Source organism: Orycteropus afer, unplaced genomic scaffold (genome assembly GCF_000298275.1).
Source record: "Orycteropus afer afer isolate SDZICR_OR568_19922 unplaced genomic scaffold, OryAfe1.0 scaffold00008, whole genome shotgun sequence".
NCBI lineage: Eukaryota > Metazoa > Chordata > Mammalia > Tubulidentata > Orycteropodidae > Orycteropus > Orycteropus afer.
In genome coordinates this window covers 6,434,291-6,452,967 of record NW_006921595.1, presented here as the reverse complement: position 1 = coordinate 6,452,967, position 18,677 = coordinate 6,434,291, and the positions used below count along the sequence as shown (strand labels likewise).

At 43.5% G+C, this 18,677-nt stretch overlaps 1 protein-coding gene across 1 annotated transcript in view; it reads right to left on the bottom strand.

Moving 5' to 3' along the window:
* The window catches only part of JAZF1 (JAZF zinc finger 1), a 461,024-nt gene extending 443,180 nt beyond the window's left edge, over nucleotides 1-17,844 (bottom strand). The window contains exon 1 of the mRNA XM_007945577.1: nucleotides 17,730-17,844. Coding sequence (XP_007943768.1) covers nucleotides 17,730-17,844 — 115 coding nt within the window. The remainder of the gene's footprint in view (nucleotides 1-17,729) is intronic.
* Nucleotides 17,845-18,677: the final 833 nt, after the last annotated feature.

Genomic DNA, 18,677 nt, shown 5'->3' with positions numbered 1-18,677 from the left:
TTCTTCATTGTATATGTGCATGAAATATTTTTGTTTCCTTCTGTTATGAACTATGAAATATAAACAGGGTTAATGCATTTCAGTTGTATGCATGTGTTAGTGTATCATGTTAGGTGCAAATATGACTTTATAATTGTCCTTATTTAGAGATTACATATGGTTAAGGAGATGTGTACAACTGCCATGTTGACAAGGGGTGGAATGTGATAGTTGGAATTATGTGTCAATTTGGCTGGACCACAATTCTGAGTGGTTTACGCAGTTGTGATATAGGTTAATCCTGTGACAAGATGGGATGTATATGTTTTGAGTAGCCAATCCATTGAAAGGGAGTTTCCCCAGGGGTGTAGCCTGCTTCCAATATATTTATAGACATCCTGGATGAAAGAGACACTCTTCTGTGGATTGGGATCCTGTTGTGCTGCCTACAATTGTCCATGAGCGAACAATCCACCATTCGGCCTGGAGATCTTGGATTCATCATTCGTTGGAGTCAACAGCCAGTATACTGCCTGCCAACCTTGAGCTCGTCAGCCCCTGCAGCTGCATGAGTCGGGAAAAGCCTCCAGCTTGACATTTGATCCAGGAACTTGAGACTTGCCAGCTTCTATAAGTATGTGAGCCATGCTTGACGTTTGATCCAGGAACTTGAGACTTGCCAGCCTCTATAAGTATGTGAGCCATTTTCATAAGATAAATTTCTCTCTATATTTATATATATAAGCTTTACTGGCTTTGCTTCTCTAGAGAACTCAGCCTAACGCATAGTATAAACAAACACACAACAGAATATTGCACAGCCATAAACAGAAATGAAATTCTGATATATACCACAACAAGGATGAACTTGAAAACTTCATGCTGAGTGAAATAAGTCAGTCACAAAAAGACAAAATTTTGTATGAACTCATGTATATGAAACAGGCAAAATGACAGAATTCAAAGCTTATGAGTGGTTACTAAGGATGAAAGGAAGGGTGAAAAGGGGAGTTATTATGTAGGGGGGGCATTGACTTTACGTTAATGGTGGTAGATTATAATTCGGTAAAGGATAATAATAATGGTTGCAGAAGATAAAGAATGTAATCAATGTCACTGAGTACCATGTGGAAACAGTTGAATCAGCACATGTTGTTAGGAACATAATGAGATTACTTTAATGCTGAGAATCCAAAGTAAAAGAGAAATTTATGTGTGTGCGTAGTGTTACATATTATGTTTGTCATTCCCAAATATGTAAATCTCAGTACAGGAGAGAGTACAGGTTGGCATCTTTAGACAATTCAGTAATTATAATCATTTCAGAAATGCCAAATAGTTCTTTTTATTGCTGTTATTCTGACAACAGGATGCCCATGGACCCTTCTAGTCTACATAAATGGTCTCTTCTGAAGCCTTGAAAGATTTCTCTCTCTACCAAAAGGAAGACATTAAAATATTCCCCCAGATATCCAAATTGCTCCCATTAGAAATATATCTTTTTTATATTTAAGGCACTTAGATATAAAACTCTAAAAAAAAACTCACTGCCGTCGAGTCGCTTCCAACTCGGCACTGTTAACCAGAAGGTTGGCAGTCAAGTGTCTTAGGCACTGCTAACCAAAAGACTGGTGGTTCAAACCCATCAGCCACTCCTCGAAAGGAAGATGGGGCAATCTACTTCCGTAGTGATACTGCCTCGGAAACCCAAGGAGGGGTCACTATGAGTCAGGTCTGACTCGACGGCACATAACAATAACAACGTGTATATGTGTATGTGTATGTGTATGTATTGTATATTGTTGTTGCTGTTAGGTGCCATCGAGTCATCTTCAACTCATAGCGACACTATACACAGGAGAATGAAACACCATCTGGTCCCATGCCAGCTCAGTGCCACAGCCACTGTGTCAACCCATCTCATGGAGGGCCTTCCCCTCTTTTGTTGCCCCTCCACCTTACCAAGCATGACATCCTTCTCCAGGTAATTGTCCCTTCTGATAACAGGACCAAAGTAGGTCATTCTCACTTCTAAGGAGCATTCTGGCTGCACTTCCTCCAAGACAGATTTGTTAGTTCTTTTAGCAGTCCATGGTACTTCAGCATTCTTCACCAGCACCACAATTCAAAACCATCAATTCTCTGGTCTTCCTGATTCATTATCCAGCTCTCACATACATATGAGGCAATTGAGAACATCATAGCTTGCATCAGGTACACCCTAGTCCTCAAGGAGATATTTTTGCTCCTCAGCACTTGAAAGAGGTCATTTGCAGCAGACTTGCCCAGTCCTATACATCATCTGATGTCCTGACTGCTGTTTCCATTGGCGTCGATTGCACAACCAAGCAATGTGGAGTCTTTGACAACTTCAATCTTTTCTCCATTTATCGTGATGCTGCTTATAGGTCCAGTTGTGAGAATATATGTTTTCTTTATATTGAGATGTAATCCATACCACAGACTTGTATTCTTCAATCTTCATCTGTAAGAGCTTCAAGTCATCCTCACTTTCAGCAAGCAAACTTGTGTCATCAGCATATCACAGGTTGTTAATGATTCTTCCTCCAATCTTGATGCCATGTTCTTCTTATATAGTATAGATTCTCAGATTATTTGCTCAGCATATAGATTTAATAAGTATGGTGAAAGGAAACAACCCTGATGCACTCCATTCTTGATTTTAAACCATGTAGTGTCCCCTTGTTCTGTTTGAATGACAGCTTCCTGGTCTATGTACAGGCTCCTCATGAGTACAATTAAGTGTTCTGGAATTCCCATTCTTCTCAATGTTATCAACAATTTGTTATGATCCACACAATCAAATGCTTTTGCATAGTCAATAAAACACAAGTAAACATCTTTCTGGTATTCTTTCCTTTGAGCCAAGATCCATCTGACATCAGCAATGATATCCCTTGTTCCACATCCTCTTCTGAATCCAGCTTGCACCTCTGGAAATTCTCTGTCAATATACTGTTGCAGCTGTTTTTTAATTATCTTCAGTAAGATTTTAAATGTGTGCAATATTAATGATACTGTTTGATAATTTCCACATTCTGTGGGATCACCTTTCCTTGGATTGGGTACAAATATGGATCTCTTCCAGTCAGCTGGCCAGGTAGCTGTCTTCCAAATCTCTTGGCATAACTGAGTGAGTGTCTCCAGTGGGGCATCTGATTCCTGGAGGCATGTTCTTCAGCATTTCCTTCAATGAAGCTTTAAGTTTTTCCTTCAATATCACTGGTTCTTGATCATATGCCACCTCTTGAAATGGATGAAGATTGCCCAGTTCTTTTTGGTAAGTGACTCTGTGTATTCCTTCCATCTTCTTTTGATGCCTCCTACATCATTCAAGATTTTGCCCATAGAATCTTTCAATATTGCAACTTGAGGCTTAATTTTTTTTTCCTCAGTTCTTTCAGCTTGAGAAATGCTGAGCATGTTCTTCCCTTTTGGTTTTCTAACTCCAACTCTTTGCACATTTCATTATAGTAATTAGCTTTGTCTGTTCAAGCTGCTCTTTGAAATCTTCTGTTCAGCTCTTTTATCTTGTCATTTCTTCCACTTGCTTTGGCTATTCTCCACTCAAGAGCAAGCTTCAGAGTGTCTTCTGTCATCCATTTTGGTCTTTTCTTTTTTTCTTATCTTTTTAATGACCTCTTCTTTCTTCATGGGTGATATTCTTGATGTTATCCCACAATTCTTCTGGTTGTCGTCATTTGTGTTCAATGCATCAAATTTATTCTTTAGATGGTTCTAAATTCAGGAGGGATATATTCAAGATCGTATTTTGGCTCTCATGGACTTATTTTAATTGTCTTCACCTTCAAGTTGAACTTGCATATATGAGCAGTGATGGTCTGTTCCACACGTAGGTTCCTGGCCTAGTTTTGGCTGAAGATATTGAGCTTTTCCATCTCCCATTGTCACAGATGTAGTCAATATGATTCCTGTGTATTTTATCTGGTGAAGTCCACGTGTATAGCCACCATTTGTGTTGTTGAAAAAAGGTATTTGCAATGAGTAAGTCGTTGGTCTTGCAAAATTCTATCATGCGATCTCTAGCATTATTTCTGTCACCAAGGACAAATTTCCCAACTACCAGTGATTCTTTGTTCCCAACTTTTGCATTTCAGTCACCAGTGATAATTAACACATCTTGATTGCATGCAGTCAATTTCAGACTGCAGAAGTTGATAATTTACTCATCTTTTGCTTTGGTGATTGGTGCATTTGAACAATAGTCATATTAACTGGTCTTCCTTGTAGGCATATAGATATTATCATATCACTGACAGCATTGTACTTCAGGACAGATCTTGAAAGATTCTTTGTGATGAATGCCACGCCATTCCTCTTCAAACTGCCATTCCAGGCATAGTAGAACATATGGTTATCTGATTCAAAATGGCCAAAACTGGTCCATTTCAGCTCACTAATAGCTAGAATATCAATGTTTATGCATTCCATTTCATTTTTAACAACTTCCAATTTTCCTAGATTCATACTTCATGCATTCCTTGTTCCAATTATTAATGGATGTTTGCAGCTATTTCTCCTCAATTTGAGTCATGTCACATCAGCAAATGGAGGTCTCAAAAGCTTAACTTTATCCATATTAGTAAGGTTGGTTCTATTCTGATGATGCAGCTCTTTTCCAGTCATATTTTGAGAGCCTTCCGACCCAAGTGGCTTGTCTTCCTGCACTGTATCAGACAGTGTTTCCGGGCTATTCATATAGTTGCCTAGTAATATAACAGTGTTTCTCTGCTATTCATAAGGTTTTCCCTGACCAATTCTTTGAGAAGCAGATGGCCTTCTCCTTCCTAGTCTGTCTCAGTCTGCAAGGCACTCCAAAACCTGTGCTCCATGTGCAATCCCACTGGCATTTGAAACACCAGTGGCACAGCCTCAAGCCTCACAGCAACACACCACCAGACCACAACAAACTGACAGACAAGTTTGCCTCCCTTAACTGTTCAAAACCTCTCCAGTCCCCCTTATCTGGATCTCTGCCACTTTCTCACTCTGTCCTGGACGCCCTGGCTTTCCTTTACTTTCCCCTCCGTTTTTCCTCCCGCTTAGGGATTGGGGCCTGTGTTACTCTACTTACCTGGATCCCTCTGCTGCTTGCTCGCTCTGTGTTGGATACCCTGGATTTTCCTTTCCTTTCCTCTCTGCTTTTCCTGCTGCTTGTAGGTTGGGGCCTAGGTCCCTCCCCTTACCTGGATCCCTCTGCCCCTTGCTCTCTCTGTCCTGGACACCCTGGCTTTCCTACATATGTGTATAGATAGAGATAGAGATAGAGACAGAGATAGAGATATACACACACACTTAGATATAAAAGGAGACTTCTATTAAAATGCAGACATGTCGTAATCACAACTTAGGCTATAAGGAGCAAGCACTAAGATATCTGGGACACGTGAGAGCAAAGCCTGCCCCTTCCTCCCTGTGCATTTTACTGGTTGCGTGCTTTGGACTAGTTCTGTTTTACATACAGTCACTATGATTTGGAACTGACTGGATGACACCTAACAACAACATACCTATGTATATAATCCCATTTGGAAATAGAGTTCTTTGCTATGCTAATGAACCACATCAGTGTACAGTGTGCTTTAAGTCAACCACTGTTGAGATATAAAAGAGATCAGGTATAGAAGCAAGGAAACACTGCTAGGGGAAGACAGATGCACTATCACATGAAGATGTCCAAGGAAAGGACAGAAGTTGAAAAGAGAGAAGGCTCTTTCCTCAGCACTGATTGAGAGAGAAAGCCTTCCCCTAGAGCAGGTGCCCTGAATTCAGACTTATAGCCTTTCAGATTTGAGAAAATAAATTTCTGTTCATTAAAGCCACCCACTTGGAGTACTTCTGTTATAACAGCACTACGAAACTAAGACAAAATTTAACTAGGTATTATGGTACTTAACAAGTTCCATGGGGCCTTATAGCTTTGGGGCCTCATTATGAGGGCTAAGAAAACAGTGCAGCCCTACAAATATAATATACTTGTCATTGTTGTCATGTACCACCGAGTCAGACCTGACTCACAGCGACCTCTCCTTGGGTTTCCGAGACAGTATCACTATGGAAGTAGATTGCCCAACCTTCCTTCCAAGGAGTGGCTGATGGGTTTGAACCGCCAGCCTTCTGGTTAGCAATCAAATGCCTTAAGCATTATGCTACCAGAGCTCCTATAATGAAATGACTATTCCTTTAGATTAAGAAATCACAAGAAAGTATAAAATTTAAAAATACCAAAACAACACAAAATCCAGGAAAAAATAACCCAGTATGTGTATTAATTAACCACCTGATGTTGTTAGGTGCTGTCAAATCAGCTCCAACTCACAGCAACCCTATGCACAACCGAACGAAACGCTGCCCAGTCCTGTGCCAGCCTTACAAGCCTTGCATATGATATATCGCTATAAATATTCATTTGGGCTGCACACTCTTTGATAACTTATCATAGAACAATAATTTATGTTAATATCATTTTCTACAGAATAAAAAGATAAATCAGTCCTTCCTCAAGCACAGATGATGGAAATTTACTTTAATTAATGATAATTCAGAAAAGTTACTCTCAGTGTCATAGCTCTTTGTTGTTGATGTTAATAGTATTGCATTGAGTTTTTGGTGAAAGTCTACACAGTAAGCTAGCCTCCCATTTGACAATTTCCACACAAATTGTTCAGTGACATTAGTTACATTTCACACAGCACATCAACATTTTCTTTGTGTTCAGATCATTTCTTTGCCAGTACTTTAGTTTCCCTGCCCCCTTATCTTCTCATCTTTGCATTTAAGAAATTGTTAACCTTTTTGTCTCATATTGATGGTTTTTAAGGAGGGCACCAATCTCACAGTTAATACCCTTTACTTGGTGTTCCACTCTGTTGTTTCACTACAAGGTGAGATCTCAAGGGATAATGTGGGTACTAGGTTTAAAGGCTGGCGGTTCAAACCCACCAGCCACTCCTTGGAAGGAAGGTTGGGCAATCCTACTTCCGTAGTGATACTGCCTCGGAAACCCAAGGAGGGGTCGCTATGAGTCGGGGCCGACTCGACGGCAAATAACAACAACAACAACAACAGGTTTAAAGAACGCCTCAGGGCAATAGTCTCAAGGGGTCCTTTGTTCTCTACTGTACCAGTTTGTCTGGCTTTTTTTTTTTTTTTTGAGTTCTGTGCCATACTTTTCTCCTATTCCATCCAGGACCAACTATCGTGACCTTGAGTCAGAACAGTCAGTGGTGGTGGCCGGGCACCATCTAGTTCTTCTGGTCTCATGTAGACAGGTTGTCAGCCTCATAGCTCTTTACTGGTAAAGTCATAAAAATTTTTAGGAGTGCTGTCAAATTTGCAAACATTTCTACCAACCTTCTTTCCCACATGAGGCATAAAAATTCAGAGTTTTGAAGTTTTCTTGGGCAGTGACTAACTTTAAATATTCTTTGTACTAACAACACTCATGGGAGCTCTGGTAGCATAGTGGCTAAGACACTTGCCTGCTAACCAGACGGCTGGCGGTTCAAACCCACCAGCCACTCCTCGGAAGGAAGGTTGGGCAATCCTACTTCCATAGTGATACTGCCTCGGAAACCCAAGGAGGGGTCGCTATGAGTCAGGTTTGACTCGACGGCACATAACAACAACAACAACAACAACACTCATTAATCAGTTTCTTGTTGATATTTCTTCTGTGATATATATTCATGTCAAATCTGAAAGAAACTTAAACTCAAAATTCCCACCAAAAAGAGATAAAGAAAAACATTACATTTATAGTTATGTATTTATATTATTGAACAGAACTTTCATATTTGCCACACTTATATAAGAACTGAATACTTCACTTATCATTTTATACATCTAACAGATGGCAGAATTTTTCACAAGCTAGCTTCTAGCTCCACGCATTTCAAATCATATTCATACTGGCAGATGCCATAGTACACATTTATGCTGCAATGCTATCCTCTGACCCTGCACCTTTGTGCTAAGGACCTCAAGGTGAGATGGTACACTGGGTGGTACTGCTGAGAATCCATTCTTACACCAGGATGGCTAACAGTAACTTAACTAGTCGCAGAAATGACTATGAACCATATAAACATATCCCATTGAACCCAAACAAAATGTATCACTGATGCAACTTTCCCTTAACTGTATCTCAAAAATACTCTCCACTTCAATGCCACCAAACCCAAGGAGAAATATAACAGAGGGGAAATCAGCATGGAAAAGAAAAATGTTGCCTGATTGCTACTTCTGAAAATTTTACAACTTATGATCCTGTGAATGCCCTACAAGGCTCCTCCAGGGCCTTGGAAAGGGTATAGTAGCCCTAGCAATGTATTACCAAAAAAAAAAAGTGTGCAAGTGAGGGGTCCTGTGGTTTGGGCTTTATTTGTTTCACAGTAAATCTGCTTCAGTGGTCTCTATTATCTCACTCTGTACACATTTGTTTTCTCCAAAACCTTTGAACTCCTTGGAGACAGGAAATCATAGATCTATTTGTATCCTAACTACTATAGATTGGAAATATTAAAAAACATGTGTAGTAGTCTTACTATTCGTGGTTTCTCATACAGAAAGAATGCATAACATAAATGTATGTATATCTATACCTATACAAATATATGCATACACACATATGTGTGTGTGCATACATACATATACATGCACACACACACATATATAAGTGGTGTGTGTGTGTTTATATAAAAAACTTAAAAAATGAGTTTTTCAGTGTTAAATAATAGCATTGTACCAAGATCTTGTCCCTTCAAGAAGGTCTACCTCTAGACAAAAGTGACCATAATAGCTTGGTGAACAATGAACAGTTCTCCTTTAGGAGGCTAGTGGCTAACTCAGGCAAGGGACACTCTGACCATCAGGAGACTCAATGATCTCTGGAGCTGGGCAGAGGGTCTGCTGCTAGTGACCCAAGAAGAGTCACTGACTTCTGCCAAAGTGGAGAGACACTGGAAAGTCTTCTTCCTTAAAAAGGATACCCATTCACCCCACCACTGAAACCAAGTTTAACAAAACAAAACAAAAACCACTGGTATAAACTACTGCAACATTCCAGTGTTACTGCAAGGGTAAAATAAAGAACTGTAAGATGACTAGCATTCTAAATTTCCTTTAAGCTGATTTAGCTATTAATGAATGGTATTTTTTAAGCAAACAATATATTTCTGACACTTGCAGTTTCTGATTTTCAGATTCTGAGTAAACATTTGCTACTGGATATTTTAACCAGGTCAACATGGAACAAATCTACTACCTTCTTCATTAAACAAAATGCATACATACAATCCAACAAACATTTCTTCAGTGCCCATGACATGTCTGCACTGTCAGGATCCGAGCGCAAGGATGGTGATGAAGTGGGGAGAGTAATATAAGGAAATAGAAGGTGTAGCTCTTGTCCTAGAGGCAAAAGCTAGAAAACAGGGAGGATTTTTAAAGGGATTCAGTAGCATTTTCTCATGTCTATTAGGCCTCAGACTATAACACAAGACCTTTGGCTTCAAGAGTCCTAGGAAGACCCTTCTCAAAAAGTGTTACCAGCATGCGTTAGCCTTAAGGCTGCCTCACTCTCATCAACAGAAAAACCGGGTTTTGTGAAAACTGCTGTCAGTTTGCATTTCTGTAACTGTCAAGGTGGGAGATGTCTCCAAAATACACATGTTCCAAAGGAAACCATTTCTAAAGAATATGGGGCTTTTTGTCACCCCAGTCAGTTGCAGGCAGAATTTTTCAGCATGTACATTTCAGTCACTCATCATAAAATGTATACACCAAAAGAAAACAATCAGAAGCCTGTGAAACTTAGGAGACAGGATGTTCATACCAATGTTTATAAAGGGTGATTTGACTGTTTACAGGTGAGAAACGGGTAAGTGGAAAAACTACTGGACTGCCGTGAAGCGTTAGATTTAAGTTTCTTCTGCACTGCGTACAGAAGTGAGCGTGTTTGTGTGTGTGCGTGTGTGCACACACACAAGTGCACGCATGTGTATTTAAAACCTCCTCTGGCTCTGTACATAGGACCTTCTTGTGAACCATGGAAAGGAGTAACAGGGGGCGGAGGGGTGGGAGGTGATTTGCCACCAAGCCACAGAGTGTATGTAGGCAGACAGGAGGATTGACAGTGACAAGCCTTTCGCTCATTCACTTATTCATTCAATCATTTCTTCTCCCCACAGGTAATGCCCTCAGGGAAATGTGCCAAGAGGCCCAAGGCACAGTGCCTCTTTCTAGCCCCAGATTTTTTTCAAATAAAGATAAGCAGCAAGAAAGGTCCATATTGGAAGCCTCTGGCCTCTATACCATTTTCCAAGTTCACACTGGTAAGGGCCTTGGCCAGCATTTAAAGTGTCCTTTGCCACACATAAGTGGCTAGACACTACAACCTCAGTGCTAGACTGCTGAAGGATCTCTCCTCTTTCCCATTCTCAATCTCTCCCCGGAAGATGCTAATGATTTTACATGATTGTAGAAGACTCAAAACAGCACAAGTAGGTGTATACAACCTACATGAGGTTACCCTCTAATGTTGACTTTCATAATAGGATTACAAACATACTTATTTACTAAATACACAATATGGCAAGAATTTGGATGATGTAGATAATTTAACTTTGTAGATAAGTACATATGTTAGCTCACTTAATCCCCATTAACCACTGCATGAGGTAGGTGCTGTCATTATCCCAATTTTAGAGGAGAACAATGAAGCACAGGGTGGTTAAGGTTAAGAAATTTGCCCACAGTCACTCAGCTAGCAAGGCAGGGATATGCTCAAACCCAAGCAAGCTGCCTCTCAGATGACCCTCAATCTCTAGAGGTTGGAGTCACTTTCTAAGAGAAGAAACACAGACCCAAATATGGGAAGGGGGGCTGAAGGTAATTCCTAGTTTTTCACCTATTTGGCAATTGGGACAGGCCTAGCTCTCAGACCTATCGGGAACTGAAATCCAAACCCACACTTAACAGTCATGGCAACTTAGGCAAGTTATTTAATCTTTCAATGTCTCAGTCTGCTCACCTACAAAATGAGCATAATAAGCACCTACGTTCATAGGCAGTCCCCAGATTATAAACGAGTTCTGTCCCAAGTCTGTCTTTAAGTCGAATTTGTACCTAAGTTGCAACAGTTGGATTTGGTTCTGATCTAACATTCACCAAGTCAAATGTCTGTCTTAGCATATAGTATACACCAATTCCTCACTTATCAACCGTCTCATTATCTGACATTTTGCATATATGACAAGAATAAAAAATCTATTATGTCATTATTTTGTGCATTAACCTAGATTTCCTTCCCACGTCCAACTCCAAGAACTACAGAGCCACTCATATCTATCAGGGTCTCAGCTGAAGCAGCCAGCTACCAGAAGGTCTCTTGCTTCACTGGAGCCACCAATGCAGCTCTCTGTGAGAAAGAGGTGAATGAGATGGATTTTGAGGGACCCCTTCTGAGAAGGGCCAGTGGGTGGCCAGAGGGGCCCAGGAGGAAGCGGGGGAGGTTGCTGCAGCTGCTTCCCTGCATTCAAGCACCCTGAGGGTCCAAGTCCTGCAGTGGAAAGGGTACTGGGGATAATTCAGGGGCTGGGGGCTGCAGTGCTCCTCTTCTAAGCAGCCTGTTAATCTCCAGGCTCTTGGCCTCCAATTCCAAGCCTTCCAAGACCAGCAGCACAATGCTCACCTCTGTGGGGTCCTCCTCAACCTGGGGGTAGCTGCGGAGAGGTGGCTGTGGGGGGCATGGGTACAAGAAGCAACCCCCATTAACCATCTTGACTTCCAGCCCCACCAGCTGCTCAAGCAAGCTTCGGAGCCACCAACTGTGCCTCCAATCTAGCCCACCAGGCCCCAGGTCCACTCAAGTGCCAACCCCAACAGCAGAGCTGTGGAGTCCAGAGCACAGCAGTGCTGGAGGCATAGCAGCTCCAAAGGTCCAGCTCCAGGACTGCCCTCATAGCTGGCTCCATGTCCTCTTCTTCCTCTTCACATAAAGCCAATTTTGCGTAACAACCTGGTCTTTGGAACCTAATTATGTCATTAAGTGAGGAGCAGGTGTATAGCGTACCTTTCTATGTACACAAAACATTAAAGAAACACTTTTGGATATACTAAAACATCTTTAACATAATACAGTAATAATAATAATATTTTGATGCCTGTCGCAAGCAGTGCCTGTTTTAATACAAAGCACTCTATGTACCTTGAATTGTTACAGGGATTGGTTCGTACCTACAGACTGAGGTAAATCAGATGTTTCTAACCCAGAGATCACCTGTATATTGCACATGCCATCTATTTAGTATATTACAGTGCCTCTGTGAAAATGGTTAAATGAATTGAGGGGAAAAGCAGATATTTATTAACCATCATAGAGTCTCTTCGGAAGGAAGGCTGGGCAATCCTACTTCCGTAGTGATACTGCCTCAGAAACCTAAGGAGGGGTCGCTATGAGTCGGGGCCGACTTGACGGCATATAACAACAACAACAACAACAACAACAGAGTAAGTAAAGAGTAAGTACTACTGAAAGTAACTTCGCTTGTTTTTCTTTTCAGAGACTCAGACTTTATTAATCAGATGGTTTATAAAACTATTTTGTGAAATGAAGCAGCATGGATTTATCACCTGGGTCTTGGAGATGAGAAAACTAACAAGTGGAGATGCACTACAAGTACTTGTTGACGTGCAGGGTCAAAAACCATCAAGTCATAGCTACTGCAAGCCATAAAGAGGCCCCTGGAGGAAAATCTGAATCAACATTAGCAAAGCTGTGGCTACATCTGGGGAAAGTTCTAAATGACCTGCTAGTTCAGCACCATCACAAGAATGGCAAGAATAACTGAATTGGGTCAGATTCCTAGACAGGAACATCAGCTTCTCAGTGAAGCCTATCCTGACCAATCTATTGATAATTCCAACATTCTTTCCTCCCAAACTCTTTTACCTTGCTCTGCTTTTCACTTTTCCATAGCAGTAACCATTTTCCAACATACTAAATTAATTAACTTCTTAAGCTTATTGTAGGAGATCTGGTGGCATAGTGCCTAAAGCACTTGACTGCTAACCAGAAGGCTGGCAGTTCAAACCCACCAGCCACTCCTCAGAAGGGAGGTTAGGCAATCTACTTCCATAGTGATACTGCCTCAGAAACCCAAGGAGGGGTCGCTATGAGTCGGATCCAACTAGACGGCAGTGAGTTTGGTTTGGTTTTAAGCTTATTGTTTACCGTCTGTCTCCCTCTACTAGAATGTGGCCATCCCAAACGTTGCTATCTTTGTTGTTTTGTTCACCAATAAATACCAAGTGCCTAGCTCTGTGCTTGACACAAAGCAGGTGCTCAATACATATTATTAAATAGATTCAAAATGCAGAAGTCTGTTACAAATGTGCCTTTATATAATTAAATCAGGTAACAATGATTGAACACGTTGTCTTTTTGAAACCAAATGCCAAATGATATCATACTACTAGGACACATAGAGCAGGCATTTTGAGTTTATGACACGACCTTCAGGGCTAAATTTAGTGCTCTTGGTGTTCCTATGATTCCTGGTTACCAGTTTAATCTAGGATGCACATGTCAAGTGTGTTCCTACAACTTTAAGTATTTACTCACTCTAAACAGCAAACAAATCCTGATCAGCTTTTCCTGTCTCCAAGAAACAAATTCAGGACTATGAGTAAATTGACAGAGAATCACTTCACAGTTCTAGGGCTGTGGGATTTCTGTGAGGGATACTCAAGCTGTACATGGAGATAGATGCTCGCTCCAACTCTGGGCCAGCAGTGACATGCGAAGGAAGGGAAAACAGATAAAGCACTCTTCCAGGAGGAAGGAAAACAGCTGAAACAGAGGACGGTGGAATCACACTTTCTTTGAGCTCTGGTAGCATAGTGGCTAAGGCACTTGACTGCTAGAAGGCTGGTGGTTCAAACCCACCAGCCACTCCTCGGAAGGAAGATAGGGCAATCTACTTCCGTAGTGATACTATGAGTCGGGTCAGACTCGAGGGCACATAACAACAACAACAAAGCCTCAAATCCTTGTTTCTTATGGAAAAGGAAAATGGTTAAAAACAAGAGCTAAGTGTACATGTATGTGTTGTTGTTGCGTGCCGTCGCGTCGGACCCAACTCATAGTGACCCCTCCTTGGGTTTCCGAGGCGGTATCACTACGGAAGTAGATTGCCCCATCTTCCTTCTGAGGAGTGGCTGGTGGGTTTGAACCACCAGCCTTCTGGTAATCAGTCAAGTGCCTTAGCCACTACACTACTAGAACCAGCTACCTTCAACTTAATGTAATTATTATTAACATAGTTAACTACAGGCCCTGAAAAATCTTTCATGTAAGAAATATGCTCTATTCCCACAAACTTTCATTTTATTACTGCTCAAGGATTTTGATAAGGGTGCCTGGTGGCACAGCTGTTAAGGCATTTGGCTGTTAACCAGAAGGTTGGCAGTTCAAACCCACCAGCTGCTCAGTGGGAGGAAGATGAGGCAGTCTAATTCCATAAAGATTTATAGCCTTGGAAACCCTGTAGGTCCCTATGAGTCAGAGTTAACTCGATGGCAGTTTATTTTTTAATTTTTTTAAAGATTTGTGACTAGTGGTTAAATGGCAATAACCAGAAAGGACTCCAAGATGGAACTCTCACCTTAGTATATCTCTAACACTTACGATTGCTAAATCCTTGAATAAATTAGGAGTCCCCAGGTTGTGAAAACAGTTAATGCAAACAGCTGCTAATGGAAAGGCTGGAGGTTTGTGTCCATCCAGAGGTGCCTCAGAAGAAAGGTCTGGCTATCTTTTGAAAAATCAGCCATTGAAAACCCTATGGATCACAGTTTTACTCTGACAGACATGTGTTTACCATCAATTAGATTCAAACCAAGGGTACTGGTTTTGAGTAAGTTAAAGGCAGAACAACATTTTCTCTTACTAGTCTTTTCCTGCACCTTCTTAATGTGGCCACTCCTTAAAATTCCGCAATCAGTAAATCAACCATGAAAAGCAACCATCAAATTGTCTCCAAAAATTTACCAAACCACAAACAGTAAATATTACATAACAATCCATACATAGAACTTTCACTACACGCTTTGTCTGATATATTCACTAAAGTCTGTTAATCAGAACTCTACCTACATTTAAACTACAATGATCAAATTGTTTTTCTTTTTCTTGAGATGCAGTCTTACTCCTTTTTGCATATGAGGCTGCCTTTGAAGGGAAGGGATCTTTCCTGGCCCGAGGTACAGAAGTTTATGTTGGCCTCTTCAGCCTGATAAGGTCAAGTGTTTGCTCATTTTAACATTTGCTTTATGTAAAGTTTGCCAGTTTCACACTGCTTTCCAAAGTACAGCAATTTTTGGTTTTTGGCAATTGCTACCCATGCCACACAGTATTGTTACAGTTATTGGTATAATCTTGATTTTTCCACGTAACTATTGAAACACTACGAGCCTTTCAGGAGTGACTTGAAAGCTCAGTTTTAGAAAATTTATGGAGCCATTTTAAGACATGTGTTTGTGTAATAGTAAAGACAATTTATGCTAAAAGAAACAAGATTCTTGTGATTCCCCAACAGTAGGTTTTGAATTGTCCAATACTTAAATGCCTAAGAAGGATAACTGTCTTTAATATATTTTAATAATGTAATTTAAATTTTCTTTTAACTAACTAGAGCCAGGTGGGCAGCCAATAGGCTAACATTACTACCTTACATAAACTGCAGTTTGTTCCGAAATAACTGTTACGGAGAATGAATGACCTATGTAATGACAGCCTTCCCTGGGTGAGGAAATATTGATTATTTTTAATTTATTATTGGCTGATGAGGAGTAGAGAAAAGAACTTGAACAAAATTTCTACTGAAATTTGCAGTACCAGAGTTTTAGCATTATTTTAAACTAGGTATCACAAAACCCTGACTTATCCTTTCAAGCACTTTCAGTATGACTATTCAATCATGATATGAATCAGCAAATTTGTTATTCCATTAAACTCCTGCTGTTAAGTCTACCAAAACTCACCCAGCTTTTCTGTGGCACCTTTATCAGAGGGGCCGGATGTTTTAAAACTTTGAAAGTTTCAAAACCTGGACAATTACAGGATTATCTTTTGAAAACATTTTGCAGATATTCTCCTTTTTTATTTCCCATTCCGAAAGTCCACTAAGTCGCACTCTAAACTAGCATTCAGTGCTTATCAAGCACCCACCATATACAAAAAGAAAGCATTATACTAAGCAAAGGAGCATAATGGTCTGCTTCATTTTATTCGTGCCTAAATACACAGCAGTCGTGATTTATTCTCCCAACTTTGTAGAAACGTGAGCAGCATCCACACGAGTGAATCCATAGCATTCATTTGGAAAAGTCTTTTTGGGGCAGTTTACTGGTTTTCTCCTTTAGACAGTCGCGATGGGGTATCGCGCGTTCCTTCGCCTTCCAGCCCACGCAGGATAACTTGCGGCCGCCAGCCACACCTTCCGCAGGTGGCTGGAGATCAACTGGGCCAAAAGATCCTGACCCATCTCGCATCGCAGGGGCTTTGGATGGGCGTGTGTGAATGTGTCTAAGGACTTCTGCGAATTATAGGAGTTGTTGAAAGATCGCGGGGTTCTGGGCGTGAAGGGAAACCACCCGCCCCACGGGGCGTCCCCTCCCCCGCGTCCTCCGCGCCTGGGGCGCTGCGCAGGCCGCCGCAGACGATCCCTGGGCGCAGCCGGCGCACCTCAGGCCTAGCACCATTTGAAAGGCAAATCGAAGAGCCAGGACGCATTTAAATGCCGGGCCCTTGGCCCCGGGGGATTTCTCTCCAGCAGTGGCAGCCACAAGGGCCTCCGAGGCAGCGCGGCCCCGGGGTGCTGGGCGCGGCCCGCAGCGCACCCAGACCTTAGCCCGCAGCTCCGCGGCGTCCGCCCAGGCCGGGGCAGGGAGCAGGCGCCGAGGGCCCCAGGCTCCGCGTCCCTGGCCCAGCGTGCTCTGCCGCCGCCGGGGGAAAGGGCGAGCGCCTCATCCTTCGCGCGCGGCCGCCGGCTCCGGCCCCCTCCCGACACACCACACCTAGCAACCGGCGCTGACAGGACGCAGTGGCGGCGGCGGCGGGAGGAGGAAGCGGAATGGCTGCCGCGGTGGAGCCCCCCCCGCCCCCCCCTCCCCCCCTCCCCGCGGCTGCAGCAGCCGCCGAGCCCTGACAGCTCGAGCCGGGGCGGAAGCAGCAGGCGGCGTGCAGAGCCTGCCCCCACCACCCCCGGCGCCTTGGGCCGTAACGACCACCCGGGCCAACTAACTCCGCGCCCCTACCCCGAGCCGGCCGCCCGGTTCCGCCGCGCCCTCCGCCCGGCTCCCCCTCCCCCGGCGCCGGACCCGCCACCGCATCTCCCCGCCGCCGGTCCCTCCTCCCGCCCTGGAGCACCCCCACTCCCCCACTTCGCAACCCGAGCGCACGCCCCTCGGAATCCCTCAGGTCGCCTGCCTGCGGCACCCCGGGGCGCCCCCTCCCCCACCCACGCCCTACCCTCCGCACTGTGCGCCTCCGCATCCAGCCACCCCCAACCCCTGGGCTCGCACACACCCTCCCCGCCCCGCCGCCGCCTGCCTTACTCCCCGCCACCCTTGGCCATTCTGGGGCTTCTCGCCTGGGCAGGAGTTTCTGCGCGCCTTGCACCCCCGCCCACCCCCAGGCCATTTACCGATGTGGTTGTCCTCGATGTGCTCGATGAGGTCGGCCAGGGTGGGGAAGTGGAGTCCGCAGCCCCCGAATCGGCAGGTATTGGAGAAGAAGGAGGCGGCGGCGATGCCTGTCATGGTGCAACATCGAGAGCCCCCCTGGTGTCGGCTCTGCGAGCGCCGGGCGGACGGGCGGGCAGAGGGAGAGGGAGGGAGGGAGGCAGGGTGGGGTGAGGAGAGGAGGGGCTGGGGGAGGGGGAGAGAGGCGGGGTGAGGGGAGCGGAGAGGACGGGACGGAGGGAGAAGGGGCGAGAGCGATGGAAGGAGCTAGAGGAGAGACCGGCGGGGGGAGGGGGGAGGCCGCCGCAGCTGGGAGGAGGGACCAGGGCTGGAGGCAACAGCTGTGCTGCCCCAACCTCTGCTCCCCGGACCAAGGCCTCACCTGGGAGCGCCTGTCACCAACTTTATCTCGCTCGGCCTGCCCTTCACAGTCTGCAATGCATGCAATTTATTTGGAGCCTCCTTGGTTGTCTATATTGTATTCTTAATATATACACGTCTATTAATTACATATGCATTCCGGCGATGAGAATTCAGGGACTTTCCCGGGGTCCCTCTCGGGGGATATTTGTTTCCACTTGGCCACCCCGTTAGGTATGGCACTGACATTCACAGGGGACCCAGGAAAGGTAATTGTGTGCACCTTACTCTTTAAACCTTCTTTAAAAAAAGAAAAAGTCCATGTTCTCCTGAGATTTGTACTGACTAATTGATTTTAATGAAGTTTCCCTCTAGGCCAGAAGAAAATCTTAGCTTTATTTAAATCTTAAAATAGAGTACTTGGTTATCAAGTGCATTTGCTTGTGTTTTACACATGTACCACGTTTGTATTCCCTGCCCCTTCTGGGAAAATAAAAACTAAAATAATTTAATTACCTCAAACTACACCACTTCACTACCCCATGACAATG